Consider the following 16,576-nt stretch of genomic DNA (forward strand, 5'->3'; position numbering starts at 1 on the left):
GACATGGACACATACATCTAGCCCACAATTTCAAATGCAGTAATTTTAGATGAGATATTTGTTACTAGTTACTACCACGAATTGAACTAGGAACCTCTTGAACCAGAGTCAAGAACCTTATAGTACTACACCCCTGGTCAATTTGTGCCTATTTTGCATTTTCTCAAAATTTATAGCGCATTGGTGACAAGTAAGATATGTATATTATAGGGGCAAGGACTTAGGACTACAACTACTGCACTGGAAATTTTATTTCAGCACAGACAACAGTTGTGGAGATACAGTCAAAAATGAGGGGAAACCAATATTTGATAAATAAATCAATAACTACTTGCCTTGAGTTGCTGAATTTTCAGTGCAGTAGTTGTAGTCCTTGCCCCTATAATATACATATCTTACTTGTCACCAAGTGCTATAATTTTTGAGAAAAATGCAAAAATAGGCACAAAATTGGCCAGGGGTGTAGTACCCCCAAGCTGCTCTCCCTGTCATGTGGGAGCAAGTTACATGACATATATCTACCTACCTTATTACCCTGACTACTTCATGGAAGGCTGCATCTATATTCTGTGGTGGGTCCTTGGCACTTGTTTCAATATAGGGAATTTGCTGCGTTTTAAAGACAAAAGAAATGATGTTGATCAGTAAGTGCATATTTACATGCCAAAATCTGCATATGAATATATCAATAAAAGAATCCATTCAGCGATGCTCAACATACACAATAAAGATGTGCGCATTGATGAAATGTCATTATGGGTAAATACGTAAAGGAATGACAAGAAAAACGGCCGGCCGAGTAAGTCCCTTTGTCAGCATAATAGGTGTACAAGTGTACGGCCACATAAAATTCATTTTTTGGTTCTCGTCTGGAGGACTGTCATGAATTGATGGGGGAGGGGTGTTTTTTAATGTAAAATTAGCATTGTTAGTACTTCTTGGTCTTTTCTAATAGTGCTCGAGAAAAACAAGGAGGTCCCTTTTCTTGTTTTCTTCATATATATGAAATTCTGAGGAATAAACCCCTAGAGCACCACAAAAAGGCTTGAAAGAGATCCTTGTTCTCTGATTAACTTTTCATCTGCATTAAATTTTCCCGACATATAAAGTCTTACATTTTTGAAAATCTAAAAACAAATATATGTCTAATCCCAGAAACTGAGGCAGGAAAAGATGAGAACAAGAAAAATAACCAATGGCCCAAAAAGCTTAGAATCGCTAATATAAAAACAAGTGAAACAGTTACTTTGACATTAGCAAAGCACAAACAATTAATCGGGTACATTCACTGGAATCACAAACATTCACTTTAAATCACAAAAATGTCTACTATAAAGTAAATTAGATAGATCATCTTCTTGTATAAAAGGATGCAGGAAATGATCTCTTTGCAAGTATTTTACCCTTAGTGGCGGCAAAACATCCTGATCTATGGACAGACAGACCTTTCAAGAAAGGTAGGTCAATCAAGACTAAATCTGGGTCAGCATTCATTTGTGCAGCAACATTTTTTGCCAAATTTGTTAAAATCTGGGTTGGTCGGACCAGTTAAATAGGTTTTTTCCCATTCGCCTAAACATGCAAGTTTTGCTTTCAAGGTTATTCACTTCACTCATGCATGGGGCTATTCCAGTTGAAATCCACACAATGACCTTAATCTTCCACAAAGGGAGTGTAGATTTTAAAAATGGGAGTCACACATTCAGGTAAACCCCTTTTGAAATTTGCACTGACTCCTGTGTGGAAGATTAAGGGTATCTGATGTATTGTTGGTGAAGCAGCAACAAAAAATGTAGTTCACAGCATCTTGCGAATGGTAGTGAGCTTTAGTAAAAATTGCACTGCTCAATTCATAGCGAGCGTGTAGAAGAATTCAAATATCACAGATATACTTTTGTAGGTCCTGTGGTTCTTGATTTATGTTGTAAACTAAAGAGGGCCGAAACAACAGCACTTTTGTAAAACATACATAACTCATTAACAACAATAAATTAAGCAGGTTTTCAAAGTATATGATTTGTAGAATGAACTTTTGCAAAACACCAAAGTGTTATTTTTCAGATAATGAAAATCAATTTTTTTGGGGCTGCTTCGACCAACAATACCTTGTATAACCTTAAGGTCACATCTTTCATAGGGGTGCACGGATTTCAACTGGAATAGCACATGACCTCTAACATAAAAGACTGATTTCCATTGTATTACCCTCTTTTACTGAATGCAAGGTGTGATCATTAAGTGACAGATATTTTGAAATTGTTCACATTCTGGTTGTTGTCACAGTCTGAAACACACAAGAATCAGCTACTACACTTGTACAGCATAACATTCTATCCTATTAGATCTGCTTATATCCTTTTGAGAAATTGTTATCATTTACACTATTTTGCAAGACTTATTGCACTGCCCGATTTGGCGCAGTTATGGCGATTGGGGGGCACAAGCCGTTATTAAGCACTTTTTCTATGATGCTACTGCATATTATGCTGAAAAAATAAAAAACTCTTTTCTCTCTTTTATCCATTTGACTAATCCCCCGCAGACAGTAAAAACATTTCACAGAAATCACTTATTTTTAGAAGCAATTTGTTTTCTTCATTGAGTTATTGTTAGAAAATGATATTACACTAGCTATAGCCAACAGCAATGTAATTTACAGACTCTTATAATACAGATTGGTAAATTACATATGGGTATACCAAAACCAACATACTGATATATTTACAATCCTCTATACAGCAATTTGCCAAGTATATAAACTAGGTCTTAAAAATGGTTTGATTGCCCTTTTCCGACCAACCCAAAAAAAAAAAAAAATTTTAAGTGGAAATATAGCTTTCTTGACATTTTGATGGTGTTCTCACACTAAATATTGGTGAAATTTTGATCTTAAAAGGTGTAGACTCAGTTTGTTCACCAATGAGTGCTGTATATGTAAAACAAATGCTTTATTTCTTGGATTGCATGAACATTTAGTCATACAGTTCCAAGGATGAAAATAAGAAATCATGAACCAGGGGCTCCTTTTTACACAAAATGGCCCCTGGTTCACTTCATTCAACATGGAACCAGGGGCCACTTCTAATTAACAAGGGGCCAATATTTGTTCCGAATAAGTTCATCATGGAATTGAATTAATTTTTGAGTGTACATGACCAGGGGCCAGTTTCTGAAGAAAAGTGTCCCCTGGTCAGCTTAAATTTAGATGGGACCAGGGGCCATTTTAGGGTTTCTGAGGCTAAACGGCTCCCATCTCCCACTTATTTTCACCAGAATGTATTGTTCAGTACATTCTGTTAAAGTTGCTCCTGTTAAAGTAAAGACCAAGAACTGTTCGCTGAAAGCCTTACACAACAGCCTGTGCCTGCAAGCGAGCTAGAATTAATAATTGTAAGTGTTTCTCATTGACTAAATGGTCCATGGCAAGCTGTTGATACCACAGAAAAAATATCGACCTACTGACTCAAATCAATTTTGCGCTGAAAGGGCAAACGACCTTTTATTTTTTTTGCCCTAGTCAGGGTAAGACAATTATCATTTTCCAAATCAACTGACAATATTTCACAACCCAAAACTATCTGCAATTGAGATTCTAAAAGGGAGTAAGTCACAAAATCATGAAAATGAAGCTAATGTTGTATACATGTACAAGGGGGTTATCTACACCATGTGTGCAAGTTCCATAGTGAAATAATATAGAGTGTTGAAACTGCATGGATAAAACCACCTTGCATCGAAACTACATGGACATCAACATTTCATTCATTCATTTATTTTTTCACTCATCATATAACAATAAATAGAATACACAATATAAATATTCAAAATACAATAATGTGAGAGTGAAGGAATCATAGGAAAGGCCAAAAATAGGCCTGAAAGTCTGTGATCCCTTGTTTGGTTAATTCATCATTGGACATGGCAGCAGATTGTCAGTTCAATGAATAACTAACATCAAGCTGTCATTTTCTGATATAAATTGAAAAAATATTAATAAACAACCTTCTTTACCATAGTTTATCTTGAAATGCACTCAAATTATGTGACTTAACCCCCTTTTGAAACTATAGCATCCTCAATTTAGTTACAGCCTGCTATGTTGAAGGTTCGCTACGTTGAATATGAAATAAGGTTTGCTATGTTGAAGGTCCGTTATGTTGAATATAAATATGGTTTGCTTTGTTGAAGGTCCGTTATGTTGAATATAAATAAGGTTTGCTTTGTTGAAGGTCCGTTATGTTAAATATAAATAAGGTTTGCTTTGTTGAAGGTCCGTTATGTTGAATATAAATAATGTTTGCTTTGTTGAAGGTTCGCTACGTTGAATATGAAATAAGGTTTGCTTTGTTGAAGGTCCGTTATGTTGAATATTAAATAAGGTTCACCGTGTTAAGGTATGCTATGTCGAATATGTAATAAGGCTCGATATGTCAAATATGAAATATATTTTCTTATGTTGAATCTAACCTTAACCCTAACCCTTAATGAAACCCTAGCTAAACCTATTTCATATTCAACAAACCTAACTTTAACCCTATCCTTTACTCTAATCCTTAACCTAACCCAGCTAAACCTATTTCATATCTGATATAGTGAACATTTCTTCATATTTAACATAGTGAACCTTATTTTATATCCGACATACCGGACCTTTGAGGCTTCGCCATAGCAAACCTTTATAGTCAGTCCTCAATATCTGAAAGGTGGATATATTGTATATGTGGGATGTGGATATATACCTGTGTGTTTGTAAACACCTGCAAACGAAGACACACACATGAGGAATCTCTGTACAACTGTATGTACAGCAACCGTGGATGTCCATGGTTAAGATAGCTAATGAGTGGAGTTGCCAGTATACAGTGGGTAAAACCATGTCCATGGTTAGGCTAAAGTAACTCAAACATATGAACATATGTGCTTTCAGTTGGATAGTAAAACTCTATCATGTTTTTCACGTCCTCGTTTATAGGTGGTTGCATGCAGGTGTGTATATAGGTAGGGGGGTGTGTGTGGGGGGGGGGGTTATGTGTGGGGGAGGGGGTTAAACATCTATGAGGTTAACTTACCCCTAAATCGGCTGCTAATGCTTTTCCGTTCTCTTCATTTACCTTTCTTTGCTGTACAAGATCAACCTTATTAGCTACTAAAATCATTGGATATGAGTCCCTGTAACAAAGCAAAATTATAAACATTCTGATATTGAAGTGTCTAGTGAGGTATCACAATGCACAGACAAAATATTATCCAACAAATGAAGTATATAATTGTGTTATTACATCTCGATTTCTACCACTAATTAACTTTGTTTAATATCAAATTCAACTTTTTGTAGATAGTTAAGAGTTTACAATAACCAACTTCAGCATATCATATCACTGGTGTCCTAACAAAAATAATACCACCATGCAAATTAGTCCTTGGCCTTTATAAAGAAAAGAGCCAACACGCTCAATGGTTTCATATTTCTTTACTACATGTACCATTTAGTTGAACTCATCTGTTTTGTGCCTTGTTATTGTAGATAATGGTGATTGGGCTATTTAAGTTGAAATCCATACACCCCCGTATAGAAGACATGACCTTAATCTCCCACATAGGGGGTGTAGATTTCAAATTTCACCCATTCAGGTAACCCCATCTGAAACTCACACTCCCTGTGTAGAAGATTCAGGTCACTGTCTTCCATAGGGTGTATGGATTTCAACTGGAATAGCCCATTAACTGTGAAGCTAGGTAAGCTTAGACCTATGCTAATAGTCACCTACGATGTAACCAAACCTAGAGCATCATGTATCACTGCTGTAACACTACACTACTAATGTTGGGAACAACTTCCTCTGACGTACGTCAGCTGTTAAGTAGTGTTGTGGTTTATTGAAGGATGTTGTTGTATACTTGATGCTCATCAATAAATTCAATGTGAATGGAGTGGTTTCATCAGTGGTTTACCAGCATTGGGTCTTCTGTAGCTACAGTGGGTGGTGGTGGGCGGCAGAACCCACCACTCACTTTTTGAGCCCACCACACTAGGCAGTATTTTCAGTGCTGCAGCCCACCACTCAAATCAACCTTTGATTTCACTTAATTTATTTAGTCACAAACATTGTAGCCTTAACCTCCATTGAGTTTCTGCACCCAGTTGTATAAATAAACCAGCATAATATAGTGGGGGGGTGTTGCCCAAACGCCATGGAAAATGAGAAGGGCACTCCGGCCTCTGAGCAAAGCTCCCGCATGATTTTACCTTTTACTTTAAAATTGCATAATTTACATTTTCAGACACAGTCATCCTTATGACACAAAATTCTTCAATTAGAGAAAAATAAGCCTAAAATCACTGGAATTAAGATTATAGTTATTTCCACTTCTTGCTATTCTTACTGTACATGTACCTCTTCCCTTAGAATGCCCCAATTCTATGCAACATAATACATGTACTGCATGCAGACTCTCTATCTCAAATTCTGATCTTAAAACCATCGAGTATACATAATGGAGAGCATGCACACAGATCAGTTCAAGCATTACAAGGTGCAATTAACATGGGTCATCAAGGGCTCTTAACTTACCTATCTTTAACTCGAAGTATTTGTGTGTAGAACGATTTCATATTCTCGTAGCTAGCTTTGTCTGTGACTGAGTACACAAGTAGGAAGCCATCTCCCGTTCTCATGTACTGTTCTCTCATTGCACTGAATTCTTCCTGGCCTGCTGTGTCTAGCACTGAAGAAAGAAAATGGTAAAAGAACTCTAATGTTATATATCACTTAGTTATTTTTAAGAGTAAAATGCATCAGTAATATGGAATAAGAAACCTAGAAATGAATGAATGACATTAATGCACAAATAATTGCAGGTTATGACCGCCATGCCTGTAAAAAAATGTACAATTAATCCAGGAAGGATTTCCAGGGTTAAATTTTTAGGAAAATTTTGCTAACTCAAAAAAGGAGAAGAAAAAAAACCTGAAAAAAAAATTGGAAAATATTACTATGTGAAATAAGACATACTGGAAGTGCACTTTTTCTTTATCCTGGAATACTCAATCAGTTGAAAACACAATTAATCATCTGTTCTTCCTTGAGGCCCAGGGGAAAAGTTACAAGCAAAGAAGGATTTAAAAAAATTAATAGTTAAAAGAGTTTTAGCCTTTATTATCTTTTTCACAGATCACATTATTTATGCCAAATTAGTGCATTATCTCATTAGTGAATTGCAATTTTTTCTAACAACTTTGTCAGATTGTAGACTCATTTTGTCAAAAAGTTGTCATACATGTATGCCAGTATGCTACAAGGGCAACAAAGCTATGTGCTCACAACAACAGCATACATAATTTTACGCTGCCATAATAATTGGTTGGGCGAGTCCGTTTGAAATTGCCTATTCAATACTGAAGGACACTGTGATTTTAAAGCAAAGCATTTTGATTTTTACAATTTTCTATTTATACAAAGTGTAGTTTTCTAATGAAAATGAGTTTAAAAAAAATAAAGTTAAAAGGTAACATTCTACAACTCTGGTTATGAATTAGGTCTATAATATCACTCATTTCCAATATTGTCAACAATTTTTACATGTTCCTTTACAACCCAGGATAAAAAGTTTGCACACTGACTGTCCATTTGTGGATCTCTCCTTTCTCCAAATATTAAGTGTTGGACAAAGCCATATTGTCAGCAGGTCTCAAAGACCAACATTACATTGACTGATTGAAGCTGGAGTGGAGAAAAGTGGGATATAGTGCAGAATCTGGCAGCTATCTGTCGGCACACATTAACACTAGAGCTTCCAGTGGAGAATGGCCCTCTCTTGCTCTGATCAGCACACTCACCGTGTTAATGTGTGACATAAGGTAGGGGGCTTTGTGTTCCCCTCATGAGCACCGCTCTGCCCAGAACGGAGCTTTTATCTGCTTTGACGCGTAATCAACCAATCAAGTGACTGGTCTGTTGTTACTATTGAATCAGCCGATCAGATCCCCACTTTACTCTGTGTTTACTTGTGTGTGTGTGTGTGCTCATCACAGACAAGAGAGGGCTGTTCTTCTCTGCTGGGAAGCTCCTGGAAGCTAGTGTAAACCATGATGCTAATATTATCAGCCCTCACATTATTCTGGCATTTTTGTGGCCACAGATACAGTCAATGCATTTAAGACCGCAAGCGATCATGTCACTCGTTTGACATATTGACTGTTAATTGATTGATTTTGTAACATAATTGGTATCATGCTACTAATTGTTTCCAAGAAGTAGTACTTAATTGAGCAAACATGCAGGTATATGAAATGACAAATCATCTTCTATAGTATGTCCTAATCAAACCTAACACTATATTCTAGTCAATTTATTTAAAATGAAATCTCAGATGGACAATTTTAATGAACTATTTTGTTTGTAATGAGTGTGTGGATCAATCAAAAAACTCTCAAATTCAGGATTTAATCAAGTAAATTTAAACACAAAATGCCTAGGCACATTGTGCATAGTTCTGTTATGGGCCTTTAGTATTTTTAAATAATTTAAGTTAAAACTTAAATTGTCTCTTATTCCACAGCTCATATTTACCACTGTTCTGTTGGACAAATCCAGGTGTAAACACCTCGGAAAAGCTGCAAATGCTGGCAGGCAAGATGTAAAACATAGCCAACTCAATTTGCCAACTGGTACAATCCGAAGCAGCTGACCAGTTGGGGCAGTTGATAAAAGTTAAGGGGTACTACACCCCTCGATAAATTTGTGTCTATTTTTGCATTTTTTCTCAAAAACTAATAACACAGTGGTAACAAAAGTTATGTATATTATAGGGGCAAGGAATCCAATTACTACACTGGAATTTCAGTGACCCAAGACAAGTGGTTTGTTATTTATGACCAGGACTGAGGTACCACAAGGATGGACATCGTTTCCTCTTATGTATACGGAACCGCTTGTCTGGAGGCACTGTAATTTCAGTGTAGTAATTGGAGTCCTTGCCCCAATAATATACATAACTTTTGTTACCATTGCAAAAATAGTCACAAATTTACCACAGGGGTGTAGTACCCCCTTAAATGTACACCCATCCCTGCCTATTCTTTATTCAATGATTCCACCTGATATGATATGACAGGTATATACTATTGAAATGTATTACTGGATATTTAAGCAATTGAAACTGGAGTGTTGAACAACATGACCTTTTAATCAAAGAAGAAAATAAACAAATAGAGCAACAAAAACCACAATATGTATAATTAAGGAAGTAATTGGTGCAATGACAGATCCTACAATCATTGAGTGACCGATGTCACAGTAGTTAGCATTTTCATAACACTGTCATAAATAGTGAACCAAAGTGACATTAAAATCATGCCACCTTTAAAGCCTCTTGGATTATATGCATGTTGACATGAAAATCTGTAGATTTTTTTGAATATCTACATGAATACATGGAATCTCTACAATAAATTGAGGCATTATTAGCAAATGTAACAAATAAGTTTCATAAATCCTTTGCGTTAATGGATTGGAATTCTGAAAGCTTCCAAATCTGTTAAACATTTCTGCAATCAATTTAAAATAAAACTCATCTCTAAATATGATTAACCTTTTTCCGCAAGCACTTTCCCTTCCCTTGTCTTTTGGTTATGTTATGTCAAGTTCATTTGTTTCAGTAAGTTTGTTTGATTTTAGGGGAAGGTTAACTTCCAGCATTTTCCTCCATCATGTTTGTATATTTGTATGTCTTCTGTTGTATTGATTTTTATGGAAATAAAATGAATGAATGAATGAATGAATGAATGAATGAACGAACAAATGAATGAATAAATGAATGAATTTAATGAAAAAAGATATTGATCACTGTCTGCAAAAGAATTAAATTGTCTCAATTAAATTGATAATCAATTGTTTTCATCAATTGTTTTTAACAATCGCCTGAACACGAATTGGTAGATATTAGAACAATATTTTGAATAAGTCTCATACTGTTTTTCAAACAATAACCAAACCATATTTAATTTATTTTTCAAAATTATAATTCAAATTCACAAACAAACAAACATTTCACACCTTCCTAATTTCATGGACGTATATAAACCTAATATTCAGCATCTGACATCAATCATTCAATTGGTTTTGATAATATATTTTATTGCCTAGATTTTTTTTCTGTGGTTACTCATGAATTGATGAAATCTGCTCATGAAAACCACCTAGCCATGCAATGCACACACGTTACGTGACATAACTGATGTCATTAGTGGACATACACTTAGTAATCCAGTTGAGGTTAAGTGTTTCAATGATTTAAGACGACATTGATGAAAAGCTTAACAGAATATTTGCAGCTTTGCAAGTGGGGAGAATAATATTGTAAAAAGTATAACATTTTAACAGCTATATAAATTTCTGTTTTGAATAGTAGTCAGTAAACTATGTTACGAGTCGTACTTGACTCAAGGCCAAAATCACCTTTTTCCCGAACTCACACGAATGCACAACACAAATACACTGTTTGTTTAAGCTAACAAAATCTAAGTCTTTAATTGAAAACAGAGTATGATTGGTACATATAATAACAATATCGCATATACAATAAAATCACACAATGACAGTTTTACTATATCAGTACTTAACCAGCTGTCTTCTTGTTGGTGATCCTAGAGTTCTTGCAATGTTCTGGACGACTGATGTAATATATCCTTATTCACTTGTCCTGCGAAAATCAGCGATGTCCATAGTATACTTGCATTTATAAATCCTTGCGTATAAAATCCTCATACGAAAATGATGATGCTTCCTCCAATCTCCTTTGCGCTGCTATCTCCACAAATATATCTCCGTGCGCTGCTTTCTCCACGAATGTATCTCCTTGCGCTGCTTTCTCCAAAAATGGTGTTTCTTTCACCATTCTCTCTTTCTCCAGGGAACAGGTTTCTTTAACACAGCTCCGCTGTTTTTTTTTTTTTCGTGGCCTTCACAAACCCAGCAAACTCCAGCAATTTGACAGAAGAACTTTTAATCCTTTGATGAGGAAGAGCACTTTTGTGTGCTCGCTGTCTTCTTCGTTGCTGTATTAAAATTAGCTCAATTATTGGCTATATAAACTGGTTAAAATGTACTTCTTTTTTTTTTTTTTAAGACCATCACACACATGTGGAGTTTTCAATCTCACATGACATTCTGTCCAGTCCCAACAAAAGCCTTCAACTTTTTATATCAGTACTCATGCAAAAACCCATCATCTATTAATAAACCATTACTTCAATCACATTTTCACAACATTGCTGCAATCTTGGGATTTCCCAAGATTAATTATACACATTCACCTTTCACATTACATCACTTCCTGGGGGGTTTTCCTGACTATGGTGCAATATACTGAACTGGGAATTTCCAAGTTCCAAACATAGATCTGACTTTGTTTACAATAATTTGGGGAATTCCAAAATACAAGGGGTTTCCCATCTCATGAAATACTTTCAGCTTGTAAACAAAGTTAAATAATTAAATTAAATCAAATTACTCAGGGCACATCACACCCCCCCTTAAAAGGAGAAAGTTGAATGTAATGAAAACTTTCTTAAATGCTTTCTTCTTTTACATCAACTTCAACATATTATCAACTTTGAGTATTTAACTCATCATACACAGTGACTACTTGTCACACACAACTTCCCTTTTAAAGGAAATTTTTGTTTATCAGCCCTTTTTATGCAATTCTGGACAGGGCATCAGCCATTACATTGTCTTTTCCTTAATATGTTTGATGTCCAGATTGTACTCTTGCAAGGTCAAACTCCACCTCACCAGTCTTTGGTTTTTGTTCTTCATCCTGTTGATGAAGGTGAGGGATTGTGATCTGTGAAAACAAGCACAGGGTATACTGTGGTACCCAAATACACATCAAAATGTAGCAATGCTAATAGCATTGCTAGACACTCCTTCTCAATTGTGGAGTAATTTCTCTGGTGCTTGTTGAACTTCCTTGAAAAGTAACATATGGGGTGGTCAATTTGATCTTCACCCTCTTGCATCACAACACCTCCACAGCCCATGTCACTGGCATCAACAGTCAACTTGAACTGCTTCTGAAAATCAGGTGCAGTTAGCACTGGTGAACTCATGAGTATTGACTTGACTTTGTGAAAAGCATTTTCACACTGTTCTGACCAAATGAATTTTGCATCTTTCTTCAACAAATCAGTCAAAGGACTTGCTATCTCTGAAAAGTTTGGACAGAACTTTCTATAATAGCCAACCATTCCTAGAAATCTCATGAGTGCCTTCTTGTTTACAGGTGTGGGGTATTGCTCAATTGCTTCAACTTTGGCTTTGATAGGTTTCACCTGACCTTGACCTACAACATATCCTAAGTATGTGACTGTGGCATGGCAAAACTCACTTTTTACCAGATTGACTGTCAACTGTACTTCAGACAGCTTCTCAAACAATTGATGGAGTTGTTCCATGTGTTGTTCCCAAGTTTGACTGTAAACAATCAAATCATCTACATACGCTTCACATCCCTCAATGTCTGCCACAATTTGGTTCACCATTCTCTGAAATGTTGCTGGGGCGTTTTTCAACCCGAATGGCATAACTTTGTATTGGTAAAGACCAAATGGTGTACAAAAAGCAGAAATCTCTTTGGCACGGTCTGTGAGTGGAACCTGCCAGTACCCTTTCAAAAGATCAAATTTGCTAACAAATTTTGCATTCCCAATTTTGTCTATGCAATCATCAATTCTTGGAATTGGGTACGAGTCTGTCTTTGAATGAACATTTGCAGCTCTCATGTCTGCGACCAATCGGTATGAACCATCAGGCTTGGGAACAAGTATACACGGTGAACTCCATTCACTATTACTTGGTTCTATGATATCATTGTCTAGCATATAATTGATCTCATTTTTGAGATGTTCCATTTTCAATGGATTGACTCTGTAAGGATGCTGCTTGATTGGTTTTGTATCACCAACATCTACATCATGAAATGCAGCATTTGTTCTACTTGGCGTATCAGGAAATATATTGTCAAATTTGTGAATCAAATTTGCAATTTGACTTTGTTGATCTTGAGAAAGATGACCTAACTTTGAGTCCAAATTAGTGAGCACATCAGAATTGTTCAATTTTACATTATACTCTTTGTGCTCCAGCTCTTTATCCTGGTCAAATGTGACATCAGAATTGTCATCTTTACTCTTGTCTACATTGGCGATTTTGTCTACATCGGCATGTTTGTCTACATTATCAGCATGTTTTACTGTACACACAGGTTTTGGAATGCCACTGTCACTTCTTTCAACATACTCTTTGAGCATATTTATGTGGCATAACTGCCTGCTCTTGCGTCTACCAGGAGTCTTGATAATATAATCTACTTCACCCACTTTTGACTCTACTTCACATGGGCCATGATATCTGGCTTGTAATGGGTGTCCTGGAATTGGAAACAGTACTAGAACTTTGTCACCTGGTTTGAACACTCTCTCTTTGGCATGTTTATCATACCATTGTTTCATTTTGGCCTGACCCTGTTTCAAGTTTTCTTTGGCAATATCGGTTACTCTGTTAAGCCTATGCTTAAAATTGGAGACATAATCCAATAAATTGATATCTGATTTCTCATTGAGCCACTTTTCTTTCAACAACTTTAAGGGTCCGCGTACTGTGTGTCCAAACACTAACTCAAAAGGACTAAATCCTAAAGTTTCCTGAACAGCTTCCCTAGCAGCAAACAACAACAAGTGCACTCCCTCATCCCAGTCCCTCTGAAATTCCAAACAGTATGTTCTGATCATGTTTTTCAATGTTTGGTGGAACCTTTCTAGTGCACCTTGTGATTCTGGATGGTAAGCACTTGAGGTATACTGTTCTATACCTAATTGATACATGACCTGCTGAAATACTCCAGAAGTAAAGTTTGATCCTTGGTCTGACTGTATGGACTTAGGGAGCCCCACAAATGTGAAGAACTTAGTTAAAGCTTTCACTATAGTCACTGCTTTAATATTTCTCAAGGGTATAGCTTCAGGAAAGCGTGTTGACGCGCACATAATTGTCAGAAGGTATTGATTACCTGACTTAGTCTTTGGTAGGGGGCCTACACAATCAATAATAACCCTACTAAATGGTTCATCAAAGGCTGGAATTGGCTTTAATGGAGCAGGAGGTATTTTCTGATTTGGCTTCCCTACTACTTGGCATATGTGACATGTTTTACAATATTCAGAAACATCTTTTCTGAGAGTGGGCCACCAGAAATGTCTCAGAATTCTGTCATGAGTTTTCTTAACACCCAAATGCCCTGCCATGGGACTATCATGTGCTATGTTAATAACTTCAGTGTGGTAGACTTTTGGTACCACAATTTGGTGCACTACCTTCCACTCTTCATCGGCAGGTACATCAGGGGGCGCCATTTTCTCATTAGCACATCATCTTGTTTGTAAAAACAGACAGAATTTTGTTCTGCTTCTTCTAGGGTCAATGCCCTTTGATTGATCTCTTTGAGTTCTGGGTCATTTTGTTGCTCCAGAATCAGCTTGTCATGACTTATAGGGTCTTTCATGGTTTCCCCAATGTGTTCATGCTCAGAGGCTGTGTCATTTTGAGGGGTATTTTTATCCCCAGGAGAAGGAAGTTTGTCTTCTTTCTCATTCAACTTTGACACAAATGTGTCTTCCAAATTGTAGCCTAAGTCATCAATTTGGTTGTCCTCAATTGTTTCTAATGAGGCTTTCTTACTCATTGCCCGTGTCACTGCACATGCAGGAAATATCTCCTCTTCCTCACTATTATCATCCTTCAAACAGGGCTTATCTGTGACTATTGGGTCAGGAAAAACCTTCCCCCCTGCCAAATCATTTCCTAGCAACATGGACACTCCTTTGACTGGCAATTCATGTCTAACTCCTATGGTTACAGGACCAGAAACTAAGTCAGATGTCAAGTTAATTTTGTGGAGAGGTACATTAAGTATTTCCATCCCAATACCCTGGATCAAAGCATCACCAACTGAACTATCCTCATTAAAGGGCAAAGTTCCTTCCAGAATCATAGACCGTGCACAACACATATCTCGCACAATCTTGATGGGCTTTGGACTACCATTCTCACCAAGTGATACTACTCCCTCTAACACAAATGGTTCAAATTCTTCACACACCTTGTCTGTCTCACCTCCCTTTTGTGGGAATTCTTGTTTCTTGATTTGACTGACTTTTTTCTTTGACTCAAGTGACACTGCACATCCCACAGTATTACTAGCAGTTTGCTGCTGTTTTTGTGCGTCTTGTCTGCCTTTTAAGAAATAACACTGGGTCATCGTATGCCCTGGTCTCTTACAATGAGTACAAGTTACTTTGGCTTTAAATTCAGTCCCAATTTTGCTTTGTTACCTGAACTCCCTGGGGTCCCTCTACCACCAGCACTATGCTGTGAATTAGACTGAGATCTCCTTCTTGTGTACCACCCTGATTTGTTCTAGGTTGATTATGGCTGAACCTGTTTGAATAACTTCTGTTATGACCAAATCTACTCCCATTCAATTTGTGAGTTAAGCCATAGTCGTCCGCCATTGTCGCCGCCTCACTAAGCGTTTTAATTTTGCTAGCGCTTTCATCCAAATGGGTTTTAATGTCAACGTGGACACATTTCTTGAACTCTTCTATAAGAACTAATTGCTTAAGTTGGCGAAATCATCTTTGACTTCTTTTGACCCAAGCCACCTGTCAAACATTTGTTCTTTTACTCTAGCAAATTCTACATGGGTTTGATCTGCTTGCTTTCTTGAATCTCTGAACTTTTGTCTGTATGCTTCAGGCACCAGTTCATATGCCTTGAGAACTGCCTGTTTGACTTCTTCATAATCATTACACTTCTCTATTGGTAGAGCTGTGTAAGTTTCCCTGGCCTTCCCCACAAAACTACTTTGTAACAGTAGGGTCCAATGCTCTGGAGGCCATTTCAAATTTGTAGCTACCTTTTCAAAATGTTGAAAGTACTCGTCAACTTCTTTTTCTTTGAATTTAGGCACAAGCTTTACATACTTTGTAACATCAAAACCTGACTTTGACTTTGAGGAGAAACTTGATGAGTATTTGTCACCTAGCTTAGCCAACTTCTCTTGTTCAAACTCAATTTCTTTTTCTTTCAAATGTGCTTCCAGCGCCATCTTTTCATGGCGCGCTTTGTCTTCCATTGCCATTTTCTGTTTCTCCATATCTAATCTTTCTTGTCTTTCCTGTTTTTCATTCTCTAACTTGATAATTTCCAGTTTTTCTTTTTGATCCATCTCTATTTTCTTTTGGTCCATTTCCATTTTCCTCAATTCTAATTGAATTTCCAACTCTTTCAACTTAAATGCTGAGTCCCCACCAATTTCTACTTCAAGTTTCTCTTCCAAATAGGATTCATCAAAAATATCTTCCCGACCAAAACATCTATCAAGGCATTTTTGATTATTTGCTTTCTTGTAGCTTGCTTTACTTTCAAGTCATAATGTTGGGCAAATGCCAATAAATCAGGCTTCTTCAACTCATCAAACTTCTCCCAATTTATAGTTTCAAGAAACTCTTCTGCTT

General features: G+C 36.7%; 1 protein-coding gene across 2 annotated transcripts in view; it reads right to left on the reverse strand.

Annotated features, from left to right (window-relative positions):
* LOC140151301 (ras-related protein M-Ras-like) overlaps positions 1-16,576 on the reverse strand; it is a 45,151-nt gene that overhangs the window by 3,255 nt on the left and 25,320 nt on the right. For both annotated transcript variants that reach the window (XM_072173585.1, XM_072173586.1), the window contains exons 4-6: positions 6,573-6,726; positions 5,070-5,169; positions 527-609 (exon numbers count right to left, since the gene is read on the reverse strand). In XM_072173585.1, the coding sequence (XP_072029686.1) occupies positions 527-609; positions 5,070-5,169; positions 6,573-6,726 (337 nt within the window). The remainder of the gene's footprint in view (positions 1-526; positions 610-5,069; positions 5,170-6,572; positions 6,727-16,576) is intronic.

This window comes from Amphiura filiformis, chromosome 4 (genome assembly GCF_039555335.1).
Source record: "Amphiura filiformis chromosome 4, Afil_fr2py, whole genome shotgun sequence".
Lineage (NCBI taxonomy): Eukaryota > Metazoa > Echinodermata > Ophiuroidea > Amphilepidida > Amphiuridae > Amphiura > Amphiura filiformis.